The sequence below is a fragment of the Cryptomeria japonica genome, chromosome 3 (genome assembly GCF_030272615.1).
Source record: "Cryptomeria japonica chromosome 3, Sugi_1.0, whole genome shotgun sequence".
In the NCBI taxonomy this organism is placed as follows: Eukaryota; Viridiplantae; Streptophyta; class Pinopsida; order Cupressales; family Cupressaceae; genus Cryptomeria; species Cryptomeria japonica.
The window spans coordinates 622,732,825-622,749,670 of record NC_081407.1 but is presented as its reverse complement, the minus strand read 5'-3'; the positions used below and the strand labels follow the sequence as shown (position 1 = coordinate 622,749,670).

General features: G+C 35.2%; 2 protein-coding genes across 2 annotated transcripts; both read right to left on the bottom strand.

Annotated features, from left to right (window-relative positions):
* Positions 1-659: 659 nt before the first annotated feature.
* On the bottom strand, positions 660-2,432 carry LOC131050059 (berberine bridge enzyme-like D-2). Its single transcript, XM_059218477.1, has one exon. The coding sequence runs from the start codon at positions 2,331-2,333 to the stop codon at positions 798-800; it is 1,536 nt and encodes a 511-aa protein (XP_059074460.1). The 5' UTR covers positions 2,334-2,432; the 3' UTR covers positions 660-797.
* Positions 2,433-13,301: 10,869 nt separating this feature from the next.
* LOC131050077 (berberine bridge enzyme-like D-2) lies at positions 13,302-15,220 on the bottom strand. Its single transcript, XM_057984215.2, has one exon. It carries the CDS (start codon positions 15,041-15,043, stop codon positions 13,508-13,510), a length of 1,536 nt encoding a protein of 511 aa, XP_057840198.2. The 5' UTR covers positions 15,044-15,220; the 3' UTR covers positions 13,302-13,507.
* Positions 15,221-16,846: the final 1,626 nt, after the last annotated feature.

Here is a 16,846-nt window from a genome sequence, read left to right as displayed (position 1 = left end):
ATCTCTTAGGAATTAATAACCAAACTGTGTTTTCTAGTCCAAAAGAAATAGAAAAATAGAATGTTCACTTGCTGATATTCAATTGGTTCTTGCCTACCTTTTGACTGGATATGGAGGACGAGATCTTACATTATCTTTATATTTAGAATTTGATATTTGAATTATTTTTTCCATGGGAAGGTTTTCTCATCATTCCAGACAACTTGTTGATATGTGCAATGCATTAAAAAATGCAATTTTTTTAATCTAAGTATAATCAATTTTAGTCTAGGTTGATTATAGTCACAAGTTATATTTTGAATGGTTATATGCATTTCCTTCTATAGAAACACATTGCCACTCATTTGTTTGTGTTAATAGAAAATAAGATTTATTTTAGTAGGGTCAAAATGATGTAATTTGAAAGATGGTTTGGTATTAAAAAAGACATACATAAGTAACATTTTTTATCTAAGATAATACTCTCTTAATGTAATTCCATCATTATTTCCATGATGTTCATAATACATTGATATCAAATTATCAATTTCAACATAATAATAATTTAATTTTAATTAATAATATAATAATTTTATTAAAATAGAATAATAAACAAGTATGATATCTTTCAATGTATCATATCCATTAAAAATATATATATATTTTAAAAATGTATATAATTGTGGAGTGGTTGACTGAGAGGGCTTCTCTTGATGTTTATTAAATAAATCATAAAAAGACAATACACTTAATCGAGAATCTCCTATACGCTGACCAATTATTAATGACCACGTAGTCATCCTCCCATTCACAGACATCTACTTCAGTACAGGAATGCTCTGAGCGTTCCTGAAAATGTTGTGAGGATCAATTTGGCTCTTCACCTTAACAAGCCTGTCAAAGTTCCCGAGAAAATACTTCTCTCCCCAGGCTTTAGCTTCTTCAACAGAGGACAACCCATTGGCCGAAAACCCCAAATCCAGATCAGGATAATTTACATATGCAGCCCGGGGTGAGTGGGAAACATAGGGACTCATATATCTGTAAAGATTTCTCATCCACTCAACATGGCGGGCATTGTTTCCTTCCTCATACCATGTCAACACATACTGAATGTCGAATAGATTCCCCGCTCGATGAGGAAAGGGCAGGGCAGTGGAAGGGGTTTCATTCATAAATCCACCCAGCGGAGACATTATAATGTTACCGCCCACCTCATTCTCCAGCATCGGCCACAGCCCTCGCAGTGCTGACTTGGGCAAAGGCTTCCTGGCAAAATCAGACTTATTTTTGAAGAAGTTTTTGCCTGAATAGTATCTGTTGCTCAAATCGCTCAGATTCGTTCCAGCAAAATAGGCTACCGACTCGATCCAGCTCATCTCCTGGCAGTCCGCGGCAGCCATACCCAACTCAGGAAAGCTTTCCTTGACTTTACTAAGCAATTCGTCCTGTGGGCCAAGGTACATACCATGGAACGAGGCCCGAATCTTTTTTTTCCCCATTTGTTCGACTCCGAAGACTTGGACACGCATAAACAGATCTTTTTCCAAATTGGGTGCCACGTATTGCCATCGATGCACAGCTTCTGTTACGGAATCTCGCCCCGTCTTTAAAACTGTAAACGCCGTGACAGTGGAAGGAACGCTCACGAGCCTGATTTTCCAGGCAAGGACGATACCCCAACTTCCTCCTCCGCCGCCTCGTACAGCCCAGAACAGATGTTTCCCCATGCTTTTTCGGTTCAGAACCTCGCCGGCGGCCGTAACAAGTAAGACATCAATCACATTGTCGGCGGCCAGGCCATATTTTCTGGTTAGAATGCCGAGTCCGCCGCCTGCAAAATGGCCAGTGGAGCCCACCGTGGGACATATGCCCGCAGGGAAACCGAGCCTTCTGGTCTTCTCCGCAATGGCAGCGTACACTTGACCCAGCGTAGCTCCCGCTTCTACCCAAGCTGTAGAGGAAGTCACGTCCACGTGTACGTTGTCGACGGCCATGAGATCAATGATGACAAAATGGGGAGCATCAGAGGTGGAGGAGAGGCCCTCGTAGCTGTGTCCTCCGCTGCGCACCCGAATTTCCCAACCGTATTGAATAGAGCAGCCCACCGCTTTCAGCACTTGAATTTTGCTCTGCGGGACTATTATCATCTGCGGCCTGTGAACACAAGGCTCTGTGAATCGCAGGTTCTGGAGTGAATATCGGAAAAGAGAATCAAATTGTAGGGCATTGGACTGAGTGGTGACGTTTGTTACCCCACTCGACCTTAGACATGATAGCAAATCAGTTCTCGAACCGTAAACGATTGCTGATGACTTCAACAGCAACAAGATGATGCAGATTAAGCGCTGCATGATGGTCAATTATGTTTCACTTCACCCCCTTGTTCTGTTGCTTGCATTTATAATCTTTTCCTCCATTTGTGATAAGCTTGAAGCACGTTATGCAGACTTTTCTTGACTTGCTAAATAATAATCGGGTCATTTAGTCCATATATCCTCCAACGTGCGTACAAAATCTCTTTAAAGTAAGAAAGAACGGCCAAAATATTTAGTCGCCTACCTTTTACCTTGTGTGGGCAGAGATGTCTATGAGACTTAAGGGTCTAAGGAATCGAGAACGTTCTTGATTAAGAGATATGCTGTTTTGTGAAGTCTTGGCTCTTCAAAAAGTTCATTTAGATTGTCCATTTTTAATTCGTTATCATACTGACTGTGAATATCTTCATACGCTGCACACTCCATAATGAAATGTCATTTTGTTTCTACTGCCTTCTTGCTGCAAAAAATGCATGTTCTTTCTTCCCCCTCTTCTTTTGGCACCTTCCATCTACTTGTTTCAGATCTCAAATGATGAGATCTAGTCCTTAATGTTGTGCAATTAGAATTTTGGCCTTTCCATTGATCGCAGCTCTAAAGTATTTTTTGTTGTCATGCTCCCAAGTAGGATATGGCATTCCTAAATTTCTCCTAAAGAGAAGTGCAACTACTGGTCGAAATTATTCTAGCAATGTTCCATGTGGATGGCTTCTTATTGCCTCACGGAGATTGTAAAATTTATATTAAAGATTATATGCTTGCGTGCCAATAATTGATTGAATACTCATAAAACACGGGTTCTATTTTTTTTTTATTACTTCCAAGGCCTTAAAGTCTAATTTTTTTGGTGTTTTATGATTAAGTTCTCAAATTTCTATAAATAAAAATAAAAATAGATTTCTATGATTAGAAAGGGTTATAAAAGTTTATTGTAATTTTGTTTAATAGCAATTTGCTTTTGGAAAAGATGTTGCAAAGTCAATTGTCTTAAAGATATTTCCCCACTTGATATGAGATGGTTAAAACTTTTTGTGTAAGAGTTGTTTTTAATGAGCTTGACATATTTTGGAAAAATGTATTTCTTTGTCTATAGGACATAGACCTCTAGGTGCTTTTAGAATAACCCAATTAATGTAAATCCTATCATCTTCTAGCTGATAGGAAATGTATTTCTTAGGGGATTAATGGAAAAAGCATATTTTCTAGTTCAAAAAATATAGAAAAACAAAAATCATGTTGTTGGGTTTTCTCAATCTGTGCTTACCTCTTGATTGAATATAAAGGACCTCTTGACTAAATATAAAGGACGAGAGTTTGCATTGTCTTTAGATCTAGATTTTGATGTTTGTATTGATATTTTTTTGGAAGACTCTTTATGTCATTCATGACATCAAAATATTAAATATATTTGAAGATTACATCAAGAGGTCTAAAAGAGAGATTGTTGATATATGAAATACTATAAAAAATGTAAAGAAAAATATTTTGAAGTACAATCAATATTTATCAAGGATCAATCACAATCACAAATCATATTTTAAATGGTTATATTTATTTCCTTCAATAGGAATACATTGTCACTTATTTTCTTATGTTAATAAAAAATAAGACCTACAATAGCAAGGTTAAAAAAATGTAATTAGAAAGATGGTTTGGTATAAAAAGTCATACATCAAGTGTATTTTTTTATTTAAGATGTTAAAACAATCTTGGTATAGTTCCATCATTGTCTTCATAATGTTTTGAATCTATTGATGTCAAATTAATAGTATATAATAGTTTTGCACTAATTCATGAATTGTAATATTAAATTTACATCAAAATTCAATTGTATCAATATAATTAATTTTGTAAAACATTTTTTTAATATGATGTTATGCTTACACAACTAATTATAATATAATGTCTTAATATGGTCTCCTATAAGCTATTGCCATGATTTAAATGTACTTCAATCATGTTATTAATCTAAATATCTTACTTAATCTTTATGCATTTAGTATTTGTATATACAACATATTGCAATTGTATAGAAGTAAATTGTGATAATAATCAAACAATAAATATTCAAATGCACTCAATATATTTAATAATATGTATATAACACAAAAACATCCACAGTTTTAAAAATAATACACAATAATATTTTTTAAAGTATAATATATATTAAATAATATTATTGATCATATACATCCTTTAATAAATAATAATAAATTATTCTTTCCGATTATTGATCTTTATTATATTTTTATTAAAGGATGTATGATAAGAAAATTGCTTTACTTAACTACTACTCATCCAAACATATCTTATGCATTTGGAATCTTATCTGTATTCATGGCTCATCGTAAACAAAGTCACTAGTTAGCTGGAAAGAATGTTTTGAGATATCTTCAAGAAACACAAAAATTTGGATTGGAATATTTGAGAAAAGAAGATTTTAAACTTATTGGATTTTTTTAACTCAAATTTGGCCCGTTGCATAGACTCTATAAAATCAACCTATGGTTATTTTTTCAATCTTGGATTTGGTATTGTCTCATGGAGTTGTAAGAAGCAGCCTAATATTTCTTTGTCATCCACTAAAGTGAAGTACAAGGCAATTGTTGCAACAACTTGTGGAATAATATGGCTTAGAAGACTTCTTGAGAATCTTCAACATCTACAACTTGATCCAACAATTATATATTGTAATAATCAAAGTGTGTTGAAGATGTCTAAGAATCCAGTGTTTCATGCTCGCACAAAACATATTGAAGTACACCATCACTTTATTTGTGAGCATGTTCTCAATAAGGAAATTGAACTAGTCTATACACCAACCAATGAACAACTTGCAGATATTTTCACTAAACCTTTGAGCAAGGATAATTTTGTATACTTTCAAGAAGCTATTGTTGTCAAATGTTCATCACTTGTAAATGTGTAAGATAAAAATCCTATTTTTTAGGAGGTCCCCATCATCTAGTTTAACCATGTGATAAATTAAATTTATGGGAGGTGTTAAAAATAAACTAGATTTTTTCACACTTAACTACAGTCATGCCTCATGCAAGACACACATCTCTTCATGATTTTTACATGTTTAAATATATTTATGATCCACTTATTGTATGTAGAGAAAATATATTCAATCTCCAAGTTTAACAACCCACATCTATAAAAAGTAATAAATTGATCACATTGTCTGTGGCTAGGCCATAATTTCTTATTGGCAGACCTACTCCATTAGAAAATCAAGTCTTCTAGTCTTTTCGACAATGAAAACATACAGTTGAGTCCTTTGGATGATAAGATTGATATTTTTTTGTCACCTAGACATTTCATTAACTTTCCTACAAGGGCCAAAAGCTGATTGTCTACTATACCTTTTCAAAGCTCTCTCTCTCTCATATAATCTTTAAATGTATCTTTTTAATTACAAGCAAAAATATTGAAGTCTTCCTTACTTTTTTTTCTTCTAAATTTAGTTGTCTAAAAAGTTTGAACAATATCTATTAATTAATTATTTAAAATTCAAAATATAACATAAATTTAAATTTCATTTAATTAATAAATAAGATCAAATGTACATAGACAGACATTTTATATTTCAAATATCTAGACATCTAAAAACTAGATTAATATGAACATCATATATAATTAAAAATGAGTAAATATTCCCGTATGTTTCAGATTGCTAAGAAGTTAAGTTATTTGAAATTGAATATTGGGGAATGGAATATCTCGCATTTTAAGAACATTTTTTAGGAGAAACAAAGGATTCAAGATATGATTGAGTGTCTTAATACTCATGTGCTTCAACATGGTATGAGCCACAAGTGTTTGATGAATTGAAGTCACTAAAATTACAGCTTGAGGAGGTGTTAGCTAGAGAGGAAATCTATTGGAGACAGAAATCTAGAGAGTTATGGCTTTCAGATGGTGACAGGAACACAAAAAATTTTCATTCTTCAACTAAGATTAAAAGATGTAAGAATAGAATATCTTGTATTCAGTGTCAGAATGGGAATTTATTGACAGAGCCAGAGGACATTGCTTCAGAGGTAGTTAGGTTTTTTAAGTCATTATTATCTTTGGAAAATGGAAATCTCAGCAATGATATTATATCTAATATTCCTCCTTTAGTATCTTTGGAAGACAATAAGATGTTGATGTCTCCCTTTTCCTTAGAAGAAGTTAAGAGTGTTGTCTTTGCCATGAATCTGGATAAAGCTTCGGGACCAGATGGTTTTACTCCTTTATTTTTTCAGAAATGTTGGGATTTTGTGGGAAATGATGTTTTATTGGCTCTCGAGGAAGCTAGGAGAAATAGGTCTATTTTAAAAGAACTTAATACTACAATGATTGCAATTATTCCTAAAAAAGAGGATACTAAGACTTTGTTGACTTCTGCCCCATTTCTTTATGTAACACTTTGTATAAGATATTTACAAAGGCAATTTCCCTTAGGTTGGCAAAAATTCTACCTAGGATCATTTCATTGGAGCAAGGTGGTTTTGTTCTCGGAAGGGAGACATCAAAGGGTGCAATTGTAGCACATGAGGTGCTGCATTCTATTTCCACCCAAAGAACCCTAGCCATGATACTTAAACTAGACATGATGAAGGCTTATGATAAAGTAGAGTGGGGGGCTTTATGTGTTGTTCTTGAGAAGTTAGGTTTTTCCAAGGCCTGGATCAAATGGATTCGTGCATGTATTTCTTCTGCAAGATTCTTGGTTTTAATTAATGGTTGTCCTTGTGGTTTTTTCACTTCCTCTAGGGGTTTGAGACAGGGAGATCCCCTTTCTCCCTTTTTGTTTATTCTCCTAGCTGAAACCTTTAGTTGGGCTATTAGGGCTGCTAAAGTGGGGGGGCTTTGGAAAGGTATAAGGATACAAAATATTCCCCAAAGTATTTCTCATTGTCTCTTTGCAGATGATACTCTGTTGTTTGGACATGCTTCGTTAGTAGAGGAAAAAGTGATTAAAGGAATAATACAAAATTATGCATCATTTTCTGGTCAGAAAGTGAATGGTGATAAATCAAAGATTTTTTTCCTTAATACATCACAACTAGTTCAGCATAGGTTGCAATCCTTTTGGGGATTTGAGACTGGAAATCTTCTATGTACTTACCTTGGGATTCCTTTCTTTGTTAAATAGGATAAGATTGGTTTTTGGGATAAGATTATTTCGGTCATTTCTAAAAGAATTCTCTCATGGAATCATAGATGGTTAACTTTGGCGGGTAACGGGTAAAATTGTTCTCATCAAGTCTATTTTGAATGTTGTTCCCATATATCTCATGTCTATTTTGAAGTCTCCAAAAGCAGCTATTGTTAGTTTACAGGATACTCTTAAAGATTTTCTTTGGAACAATAATAAAGATGGCAAGAAGAAACTCCCTTTAGTTGCATGGGATAAGGTATGTTTGCCTAAGGAACTTGGGGGAACAGGAATTCGGAGTCTGGAAAATCAAAATTTAGCCTTAGGTGCTAAGTTGGTTTGGAAATATATGACAAGCCTAGCTCCTTATGGGCACAAATTATGTTTGTCAAATATTTAAATAATGGACCGAGAGAGTATATTTTTAAAGTCTCAAATTTGCCTTCGGGTTCTGCTATTTGGAATTTCCTTTGTAAATGTAGATTAATTATTTTGCCTCATCTCTCATGGATTGTTCATAATGGTAGAAAGGTCAGATTCTGGGATGAAGTATGGAATGGACACACACCTTTGGTGAATATTAGGGATTGGTCTCCTCTGATCACTGTTCTTTCCTCCCTTTGGGGTGTTTTTGTAGCAGATTATTTTGAAATTGTGACTAGTGGACCCCTTAAGCTAGCTAGACGGAAGATGATTGATTTCTTAGATGTTGATCAAAGCATGAAATTAGATTTTGAGAATATTTTGGGGGATAGAATTATATTTCTTTATGATTCTGAGGATGAACTTATTTGGACAAAGAATATTTCTAGTAAGTACACTGTTAAAGATGGTTACAACTCTCTTATGGTTGCTAAAGATTTATCATCTTGGCCTTATAAGTTGTTTTGGCATTCTGCTTGCCTTCCTAAAGCTGGAGCCTTTGCTTGGTTGGCAGTTCAGGATAGAGTCCTTACAGGTATGAGACTAGACAGGCTTGGTATTACTGCTATTTTCCCTTGTGTCCTTTGTAACAAAAATTTAGAATCTTCTTCACACTTGTTCCTACATTGTGATTATGCTTATGAATGTTGGCAGTGATTGTTTAAGAAGTTAAATATATCCTTTGTTATTGGTAAGGATCTCATTTCCCATTTCAGATCTTGGCCCTTTATGTTTGCCTCATCTTTTTATGCATGCCTTTGGATCATATCTCCATCTATTGTGATTTGGAATGTTTGGCTAGAGAGAAACAACAAGATATTTAAAAAAACAAGGTCTCTTGTGTCAGAGGTTCTATTAAAAATTGAGTCTTCAATCTCTGAGGTTTCTTTGTCATTTATTTATAAGAATTTGAAAAATCTTAATTCTTTTTTGCACTGGGATAGTAGAGTTACTAGAGTTTGGAAGTTGTTGTCAGTTTTACCCTCTCATGGTTCAATTTTAAAAAAGAATGATGCAATAGGTAAGAGATGCTCTGGTAGATGGAAACCTCCTCCGCAGGGGCACTTTAAACTGAATTTTGATGGGGCCTCTCGTGGTAACCCTGGGCCGGCTGGGGTAGGCATGGTAATTTATGATCACAATGCAAATTTTATTCGAGCTAAGTGTCATGCTATTGGTTTTAAAACTATCAATTATGTGGAATTTCATGCTTTGTCTTTTGGATTGGATATGGCAATCTCTTTGGGAATTAAGGACTTAATAATTGAAGGAGATTCTATGGTGATTATTCAATGTTTTATGAAAAAGAAATCGAATTGTTGGAATTTGCAGTATATACTTGATCCCATTTTACAAAAATTAGAATTGTTTGAATCTTTCTTGGTATCCCATTGTTACAGAGAAGTTAATAAGATTGCAGATTATTTGGCAAACTTAGCCATTGATAGTAATGCTAATCAACGAGAGGTGGGTTTTGAGGAAATTCCTTCTAGGGTATGGGAAGGTTTGCAACAATAGTTATATGATTTTCTTGAGTAATGTTGATGTAAAATTTTATGATGATAATTATTCCCGCTTTCCCCTTTCATTTCAAGTATTCATGTTCGTTGTCTAGAGGAGAGTTCGAGCTGATGGTATTTGATGCAATAGTGTTTTTCCAAAGGTTTTTTGATACTTTCTTTTTTGGCAGGAAGGTTTTTAGCTCATGGGATTTGGCATAGGGCTTTGGAAAATTTTGTCTTCTTCCATTGGTAGCAGTCGTGGAGTCTACATTTGAAAATTATCCGATGGGTTTTTTTGGCAAATTGTCATATGGGCTCTATGCAAAACTGATTATATATGTGTTGTGACCGCATTTTGTATGTGGTTTTGGGCGGGGTGCATAAACTGATCTGTTAGATACTACAGGTTTATTTTATGAGTTGTGACCAAAGGTTTTCTTCCCAGGGTTCTTTCCTCCGGTATGCTCTTTGAATCTTGTGTAAAAAATAAAAAATATTAATAAAAAAGTTTAGTGGAATAATCCACTTTTATTAAAAAAAAATTAAAAAATGAGTAAATATTATCATAACTCAATGTTTTTCTCATTTTCTAGTTATTAGAGAGGTTGACCCTATTTCAACAATGGGATTAGCTTCTCATAATTACAAAATTCACTCAATAACTATGCAATCATTCATAATGTTAATTTTTTTCAATTATATAGTCATTATTAGAAAAATGTAAGTTATAGAAAATCAAATCCATTATGTAAAAATGAATGCTAGTTCAATGTTAGAATGATTTGAAATACAAGAAACAAATCTCACTAGTGGCAAATAAATATCTATTTTGTTAAAATTAGCATTTGAAGTTGCAAAGGTTGTAAAAATAATTTAAACATTACATTTTTATTGGTGATGTTTAGAATTATTTTCATAAATTTTAAAAAATTTGTCATTTAAAAATATTGTTATTTGTTTTCCTATTTATTATAATTTTAATATTTCTTTTAATACTTTCAAGGCCTTATGTGTGATTTTTTGGTTCATTATGATTATCTAAAGTTTTCAAATTTCTATACTTGAAAAAAAAAACAGTTTTCTATGATTAGGGAAAGTTATAAAATTTTATTACAATTTTGTTTAATAGCAATTAGTTTCTTTTGAAAAACATGATGCAAAAGCCAATTTTTAGTAAGATATGCTTCCACTTGATATAAGAAAGTTAAAAATTTGTGTAAGAGTTGTCTTTAATGATAAAAATTGAGTTCGACATATTCTTAAAAAAAAAGAGTTTTCTTGCCTATTAAAATATAGATTTGGGTTCTTTCTAAATATGTCAACCGATTTAAATCCTTTAGTATTTGAATGGATACAATATGTATTCCTTAGGGGTTCGATGAAGAAATCATATTTTCTAATTCAAAAGAAATAGAAAAATGAAACATTGTTGATTCTTAATTGATTATTGCTTACATTTTGATTGAATATGAAGGATGAGAGCTTGCATTGTATTTAGATTTATATGTTGATGTTTGAATTATTTTTTTTGTGGAAAGGTTTTCTCATGTCATTCATGACATCAAAAATATTAAGTGTATTTGAAGAGTACATCAAGAGGTCTATATGATAGATTGTTAACATGTGAAATAACATGAAAAGTGCAAAGAAAAATATTTAACAATAATCAATATTCATGTAGGATCAATCACAATCATAAGATATTTTGAATGTTTATATATGCATTTACTTCAATAGAAACGTGCATTATCACTTATTTTCTTATGTTAATAGAAAATAAGACCTACCATAGAAGGGTATAAAAAATATAATTAGAATGGTGGTTTGGTGAAAAAAGGCATACATCAAGTTCTTTTATGGATACTCATACACAATTCCTAAGCACCCATTTGGCACAAGTGGAAAGGAGTTTGTAAATAATGTCAAATTATGCCAAATGCTATCCTAAGATATGATATATTATTTAATTTTAATGGAATAATGAATAAATAATGTTGTTGTCTAAATTAATGATATTTTTCAGTGTGTCTTTTCATATGATTTTAAATGATGTTAGAATAACTATGTGTTGAGAGCTCTCTCCGAGTCATTCATTACCATTAATGTAAATTGGCCTTCAATGCAAATAAAATGACACGCAAGATATACATAAAATGAGTTTGTCACAAAGACTTTACAATTGATTAGTTTTTCAATAAGAGTTGGTCTAAAAATTAGGTATAGAGTTAGCTTTATGGTTCAATTAGGATTAAAAAGTCTGTTCTTCAAAATAAATATCTCTCAATGTATGATGTGAGTAGTCTCAATGTCAATGCCAAGAAATTGATGAATTATTTATACTTTTTAGGGTCAATTGTAATCTAATTTTGATAAAATATTTATACATTTAATTATATATCTTTTGTCAAATTTTCAATTTCAATGCCAATAAATTGATAAAGCATTTATACTTTTGTCAAATTTACTGTTTTATAAATTACTATCGGCTTAACCATTGCACCTCATTCTTCTATACCAAGATTGGCATATCCCACGATTGGGATAGGCAAGTAAGGTTGGAAAATATCCCAAATTAAATGAGAAAGATTTGGAGGATAAAGAGAGACAGTGATATCATAATTGCTAAATTCATTCCAAGGAATATTTGTAGATGATGGGCGGCTATTTAGGAGAAAGGCTTGGCGAAAGAACACACCAAAATTTTCTCACTAGATTTGAAGAGTGGTTGAGTGGTGGTGAGATGCAAAAGATGGATACACCCATTCTGCTGGACACTTCAAAGCAACAAATGGCATTCTTGGGGGAGATTTTGGACAAGAGATTACTCTTTGTAAAGGAGACCAGTCACCCCCATATCTTGCACGCAATAAAAAAGATTATGGGGGATGAATTTCTAAAAGCATATCATTGTATAGGGTCAATGTGGATATCCCTGCCATGTTCTTGGCACTGTTAGTCTACATGGGGGTGAGAAAGCACAAGGAAAAGAAGGCGTGTCAAATAATCTTAAGGCATACTTTCTTGGGGGAGATAGATGTTGCCATGGACAACATTGACGGGAATTTCCGCATCCCGTTGGCACAGAACTATTATATGTCACTGGGGAGAGTAGTGGAAGTCAAGAAATATCTGATTGTTCAAACCCTGGAGTTAGAGAGACCAATGTTGGCAGGAGAAGAATCGAAATATTGCTTTTGTTCTGAGAATAACAACCATTGAGGCGGGCCTTGTAGATGGTGGGTTTGAAAGCTATGTTCGGGAGGAAGGACTTATTAGTCGTAGGGACATCGCCATTGATGAGGGGGGAAATGAGGATGGAGAGAATGACTAGGGTATGGGACTGGGGGAAGAGTGGATTCCAAATGATGCTAGAGATGTTGAGGAGATTGCTGCCGGTTAGACTCATGCGTTGTGCGACCCAAAATGCCTAGTGATTGCCAGAGCAATGGCAGTGCACAAGGTTCATGTGGAGGCCGAATTAGAGTTTGATGAGGACTAGGGGTAGTTTTTGCCACTAGGCAATCCTTTGCTTTGTTTTTTTGGTTCAGTTTTTGTGAAGGGTCTGTTGGGATAGAATCCCATTTTTGTGATAGATGCTTTTTTTTGGTGTTTAGCGGTTAATGGTTACTAGTTCTAGGTGTCTATGCCCAATTTTTTTTACTATATGGACATTATCCAATATAGATAGAAATGAATTGTACATGTTAATGGTGATAGGTGTGTTGGTTGTAGATAGAAGAAAGTAATGTAGTAGAATATGCATATGCAAGAACTCTCAATGTAAAGATCTTTTATTAATACAAGAGTATTGCCCACTAACAACTTTTTACTAATTAAAAAAAAAAAACATTGTACCTCATTTAAATGCAAGAGCTATTTATCATATCCATAAAATTCTTGAAAACTAAAATTACCTCTAATATACCGTCAAATATTTATCACCTTATTAGAATTATTCAAAGTTTAAAAATACAATGAATTTCAATAAATATAACCGTGGAATGGTTGATTGAGATAGCTATAGTTAATATTAAAGATTTATTTGGATAAATATAATAAAAGATAGCTTGGTCGATATTCTTCTATACGCTGACCAATTATTAATGACCACGTCGTCATCTCCAATTCACGGACATTTACTTCATTACAGGAATGCTCTGAGCGTTCCTGAAAACGTTGTGAGGATCAACCTGGCTCTTCACCTTAACAAGCCTATCAAAGTTCCCCAGAAAATACTTCTCTCCCCAACTTCTCGCTTCTTCAACGGAGGATGACCCACTCGACGAAAACCCCAAATCCAGATCCAGATAATTTACATATGCAGCCCGCGGTGAGTGGGAAACATATGGACTCATATATTTGTAAAGATTTCTCATCCACTCAACATGGCGGGCATCGTTTCCTTCCTCATACCATGTCAACACATATTGAATGTCGAATAAATTCCCTGCCCGATGAGGAAAGGGCAGGGCAGTGGACGGGGTTTCATTCATAAATCCACCCAGCGGGGACATTATGATGTTACCACCCACCTCATTCTCCAGCATAGGCCACAGACCACGCAGGGCTGACTTGGGCAAAGGCTTCCTGGCAAAATCAGATTTATTTTTGAAGAATAATTTGCCTGAATAGTATCTGGTGCTCAAATCGCTCAGATTCGTTCCAGCAAAATAGGCTACCGACTCAATCCAGCTCATCTCCTGGCAGTCCGCAGCAGCTATACCCAGCTCAGGAAAGCTTTCCTTGACTTTACTAAGCAGTTCGTCTTGTGGGCCAAGGTACATACCATGGAAAGAAGCCTGAATCGTCTTGTTCCCCCCTTGTTCGACTCCGAAAACTCGTACACGCATAAACAGGTCTTTTTCCATATTGGGTGCCACGTATTGCCATCGATGCACAGTTTCTGTTACGGAATCTCGTCCCGTCTTTAAAACTGTAAAAACCGTGACAGTCGAAGGAACGCTCACAAGCCTGATTTTCCAGGCAAGGACGACACCCCAGCTACCTCCGCCGCCGCCTCGTACAGCCCAAAACAGATCTTCCCCCATGCTTTTCCGGTTCAAAACCTTGCCGGCGGCCGTGAGAAGGAATACATCGATCACGTTGTCGGCGGCCATGCCATACTTTCTGGTTAGAATGCCGAGTCCACCTCCGGCAAAATGGCCGGAGGAGCCAACCGTGGGACAAGTACCGGCCGGGAAACCGAGCCTTTCGGTCTTTTCGGCAATGGCAGCGTACACTTGACCCAGCGTGGCTCCTGCTTCTACCCAAGCTGTTGAGGAAGTCACGTCCACGTGTACGTTGTCGACGGCCATGAGATCAACGATGAGAAAATTGGGAGCATCAGCGGTGGAGGAGAGGCCCTCGTAGCTGTGCCCTCCGCTGCGCACCCGAATCTCCCAACCGTATTGAATGGAGCAGCCCACCGCCTTCTGCACTTGATTTCTGCTTTGCGGGATTATTATCAACTGCGGCCTGCGAACAGAAGGCTCTGTGAATCTCAGGTTCAGGAGTGAATATCGGAAAAGGGAATCAAATTGTAGGGCATTGGATTGAGTGGTGACGTTCGCTATTCCACTCGAACTTAGACATGAAAATAAATCGTTCCTCGAAGCGTAAACGATTGCTGATGATTTGAAGAGCAGGAAAACGATGCAGATTAAGAACTTCATGATGGGCAATTATGTTTGACCTCCTTGTTCTGTTGTTTGTATTTCTAACTTTTTTCACCATTGTGATAAGCTTGGAGCATGTTATGCACATTTTTCTTGTTCACTTGAGAATGGAGAATCGGGTCTAATACGTATCATGTTTAACCTATTACAGTAATATTTTATGAGATGTCCCTGATCGTTTTGTTGTCCTCCACATCCTATTGTTGACCTGCGTATGGTCAAAATGGTTTTAGGTGTTTAGCGGCGTCTTTTGCCTTGGTAGGGCTGGCTGCTTAACGCATCCTTAATGTGAAAGAAATTGTTGTTTGAAATATTGGTGTGAATAAGATTTGGGATTTTTCGGTCAGCTTAGACATTTTGTTAGTCCCTGCCAGAATCAAAATTTGACAATTGCCAGAGCTTGTCCAGCAAATCTTTTGTGACAATACCTATTCAAAATACATATTTTGTAAAGTAGATATTTTGTTGGATCCATCTCAATTATAGGATGTGGATTTTCCACACACCTTCCTGTACATTTTCAGGCCGTCTTCATGCATTTTGACTTAAAATAGGAAGTAAATCCATTAAGTGAGAACTGAATTTGCAAGCAGTGCAAGCAAATGAGGGTTTTAAATGGTTTCTTGATGTAGTATGTGTTTAGATTGGTTGGGTGTGGGATTTCCCTGGTTGGGTGCAGAAGACCTTGGAGGACAAAATAATTCTGCTCAATTCAAATGACATAACATTTTCGGTTTCTAGGGTTTTGTTTTTATGTGTGATTAGTTGCCAAATTTCTAACTATGATTCAGAAAGTGCAATTCACGAAACATATTAAGAAGAATGTTCATCTTCATCAATTTCGCAAAGGTGTTCACGGCACAATTAATGTCCCTTGCCTCTACCAAAGAATTTCCAACTATAATATCTAATAAAAATCCCTGCTCCAATATGCCTTGTTAAATTTCCATACCCTGTTCCAAAGCGCCCATTTTGGCATAGTTACCATTCGGTGGTGGCAACTGGTCAAAAATGGATTTGTACTTAGTCTTTGCATCGGTAAGGGTGGCAGAGAGGGCATCCTTAACACTGTCCATAAGTGAATTCTGAGCTGTAATGTCAGCTAACAGTGAGATTAGTCCATCTAAGGTGCTTCCCTCTTGCTGAGTGGATAGGGAGGTAGCTTTGTTGATCTGCTCTTGGACAGATGAAAGATGAGGAAGGAATAATGTTTGAAGTGTCATTATGTCCATCCTTATCTTGTGTTCTTCATTCCTTAGTTCCAATTGTTGAGTCATGAGTTTTTGTAGCTTGGTATAGAAATTCTGAATGGAATGTGGCTCAATGGTCAACTTGTTAGAGAGATCGGTGATATCTTTCTCAATTACTTCTGTTTTATTTTTTATGTCCTTAATGAATAGAGAGAATGTACAGAGTTTCTGAAATAAATAAAGAATGTGCTTGAGTTGAGGGGTCAACTCAGCAATAAATTTGACAAGTTTAACTTTGCCAATGGCAATAGCTTTCTGTACCTCTTCAATCATTTTTGCAGTGAGCTCATTGTCTTTTAACTTGCTCAAATATTTGGATGCATCTACTCCAGATGTCTCTATCTTGGTTAGGAGTTCATCTAGTTGAATGTGGATGGCTGCATCTTTGGTTACTATAGCTTCAGGTAGCATATCGGTTAAGAGTGCTTTCACCTTTTGAAATACTTTATTTTTCTTTTGAATAACCATTTGCTTCTCCTATTCGGCTTTGGCTTTGCATAGTTCACCGAATTCAATGAATGCTTGCCCTTTTAATTTGGATATATCAACA

Coding starts and splice junctions, on each gene's coding strand:
- LOC131050059 (XM_059218477.1), bottom strand. CDS start 2,333: ATGCAGCGCTTAATCTGCATCATCTTGTTGCTGTTGAAGTCATCAGCA.
- LOC131050077 (XM_057984215.2), bottom strand. CDS start 15,043: ATGAAGTTCTTAATCTGCATCGTTTTCCTGCTCTTCAAATCATCAGCA.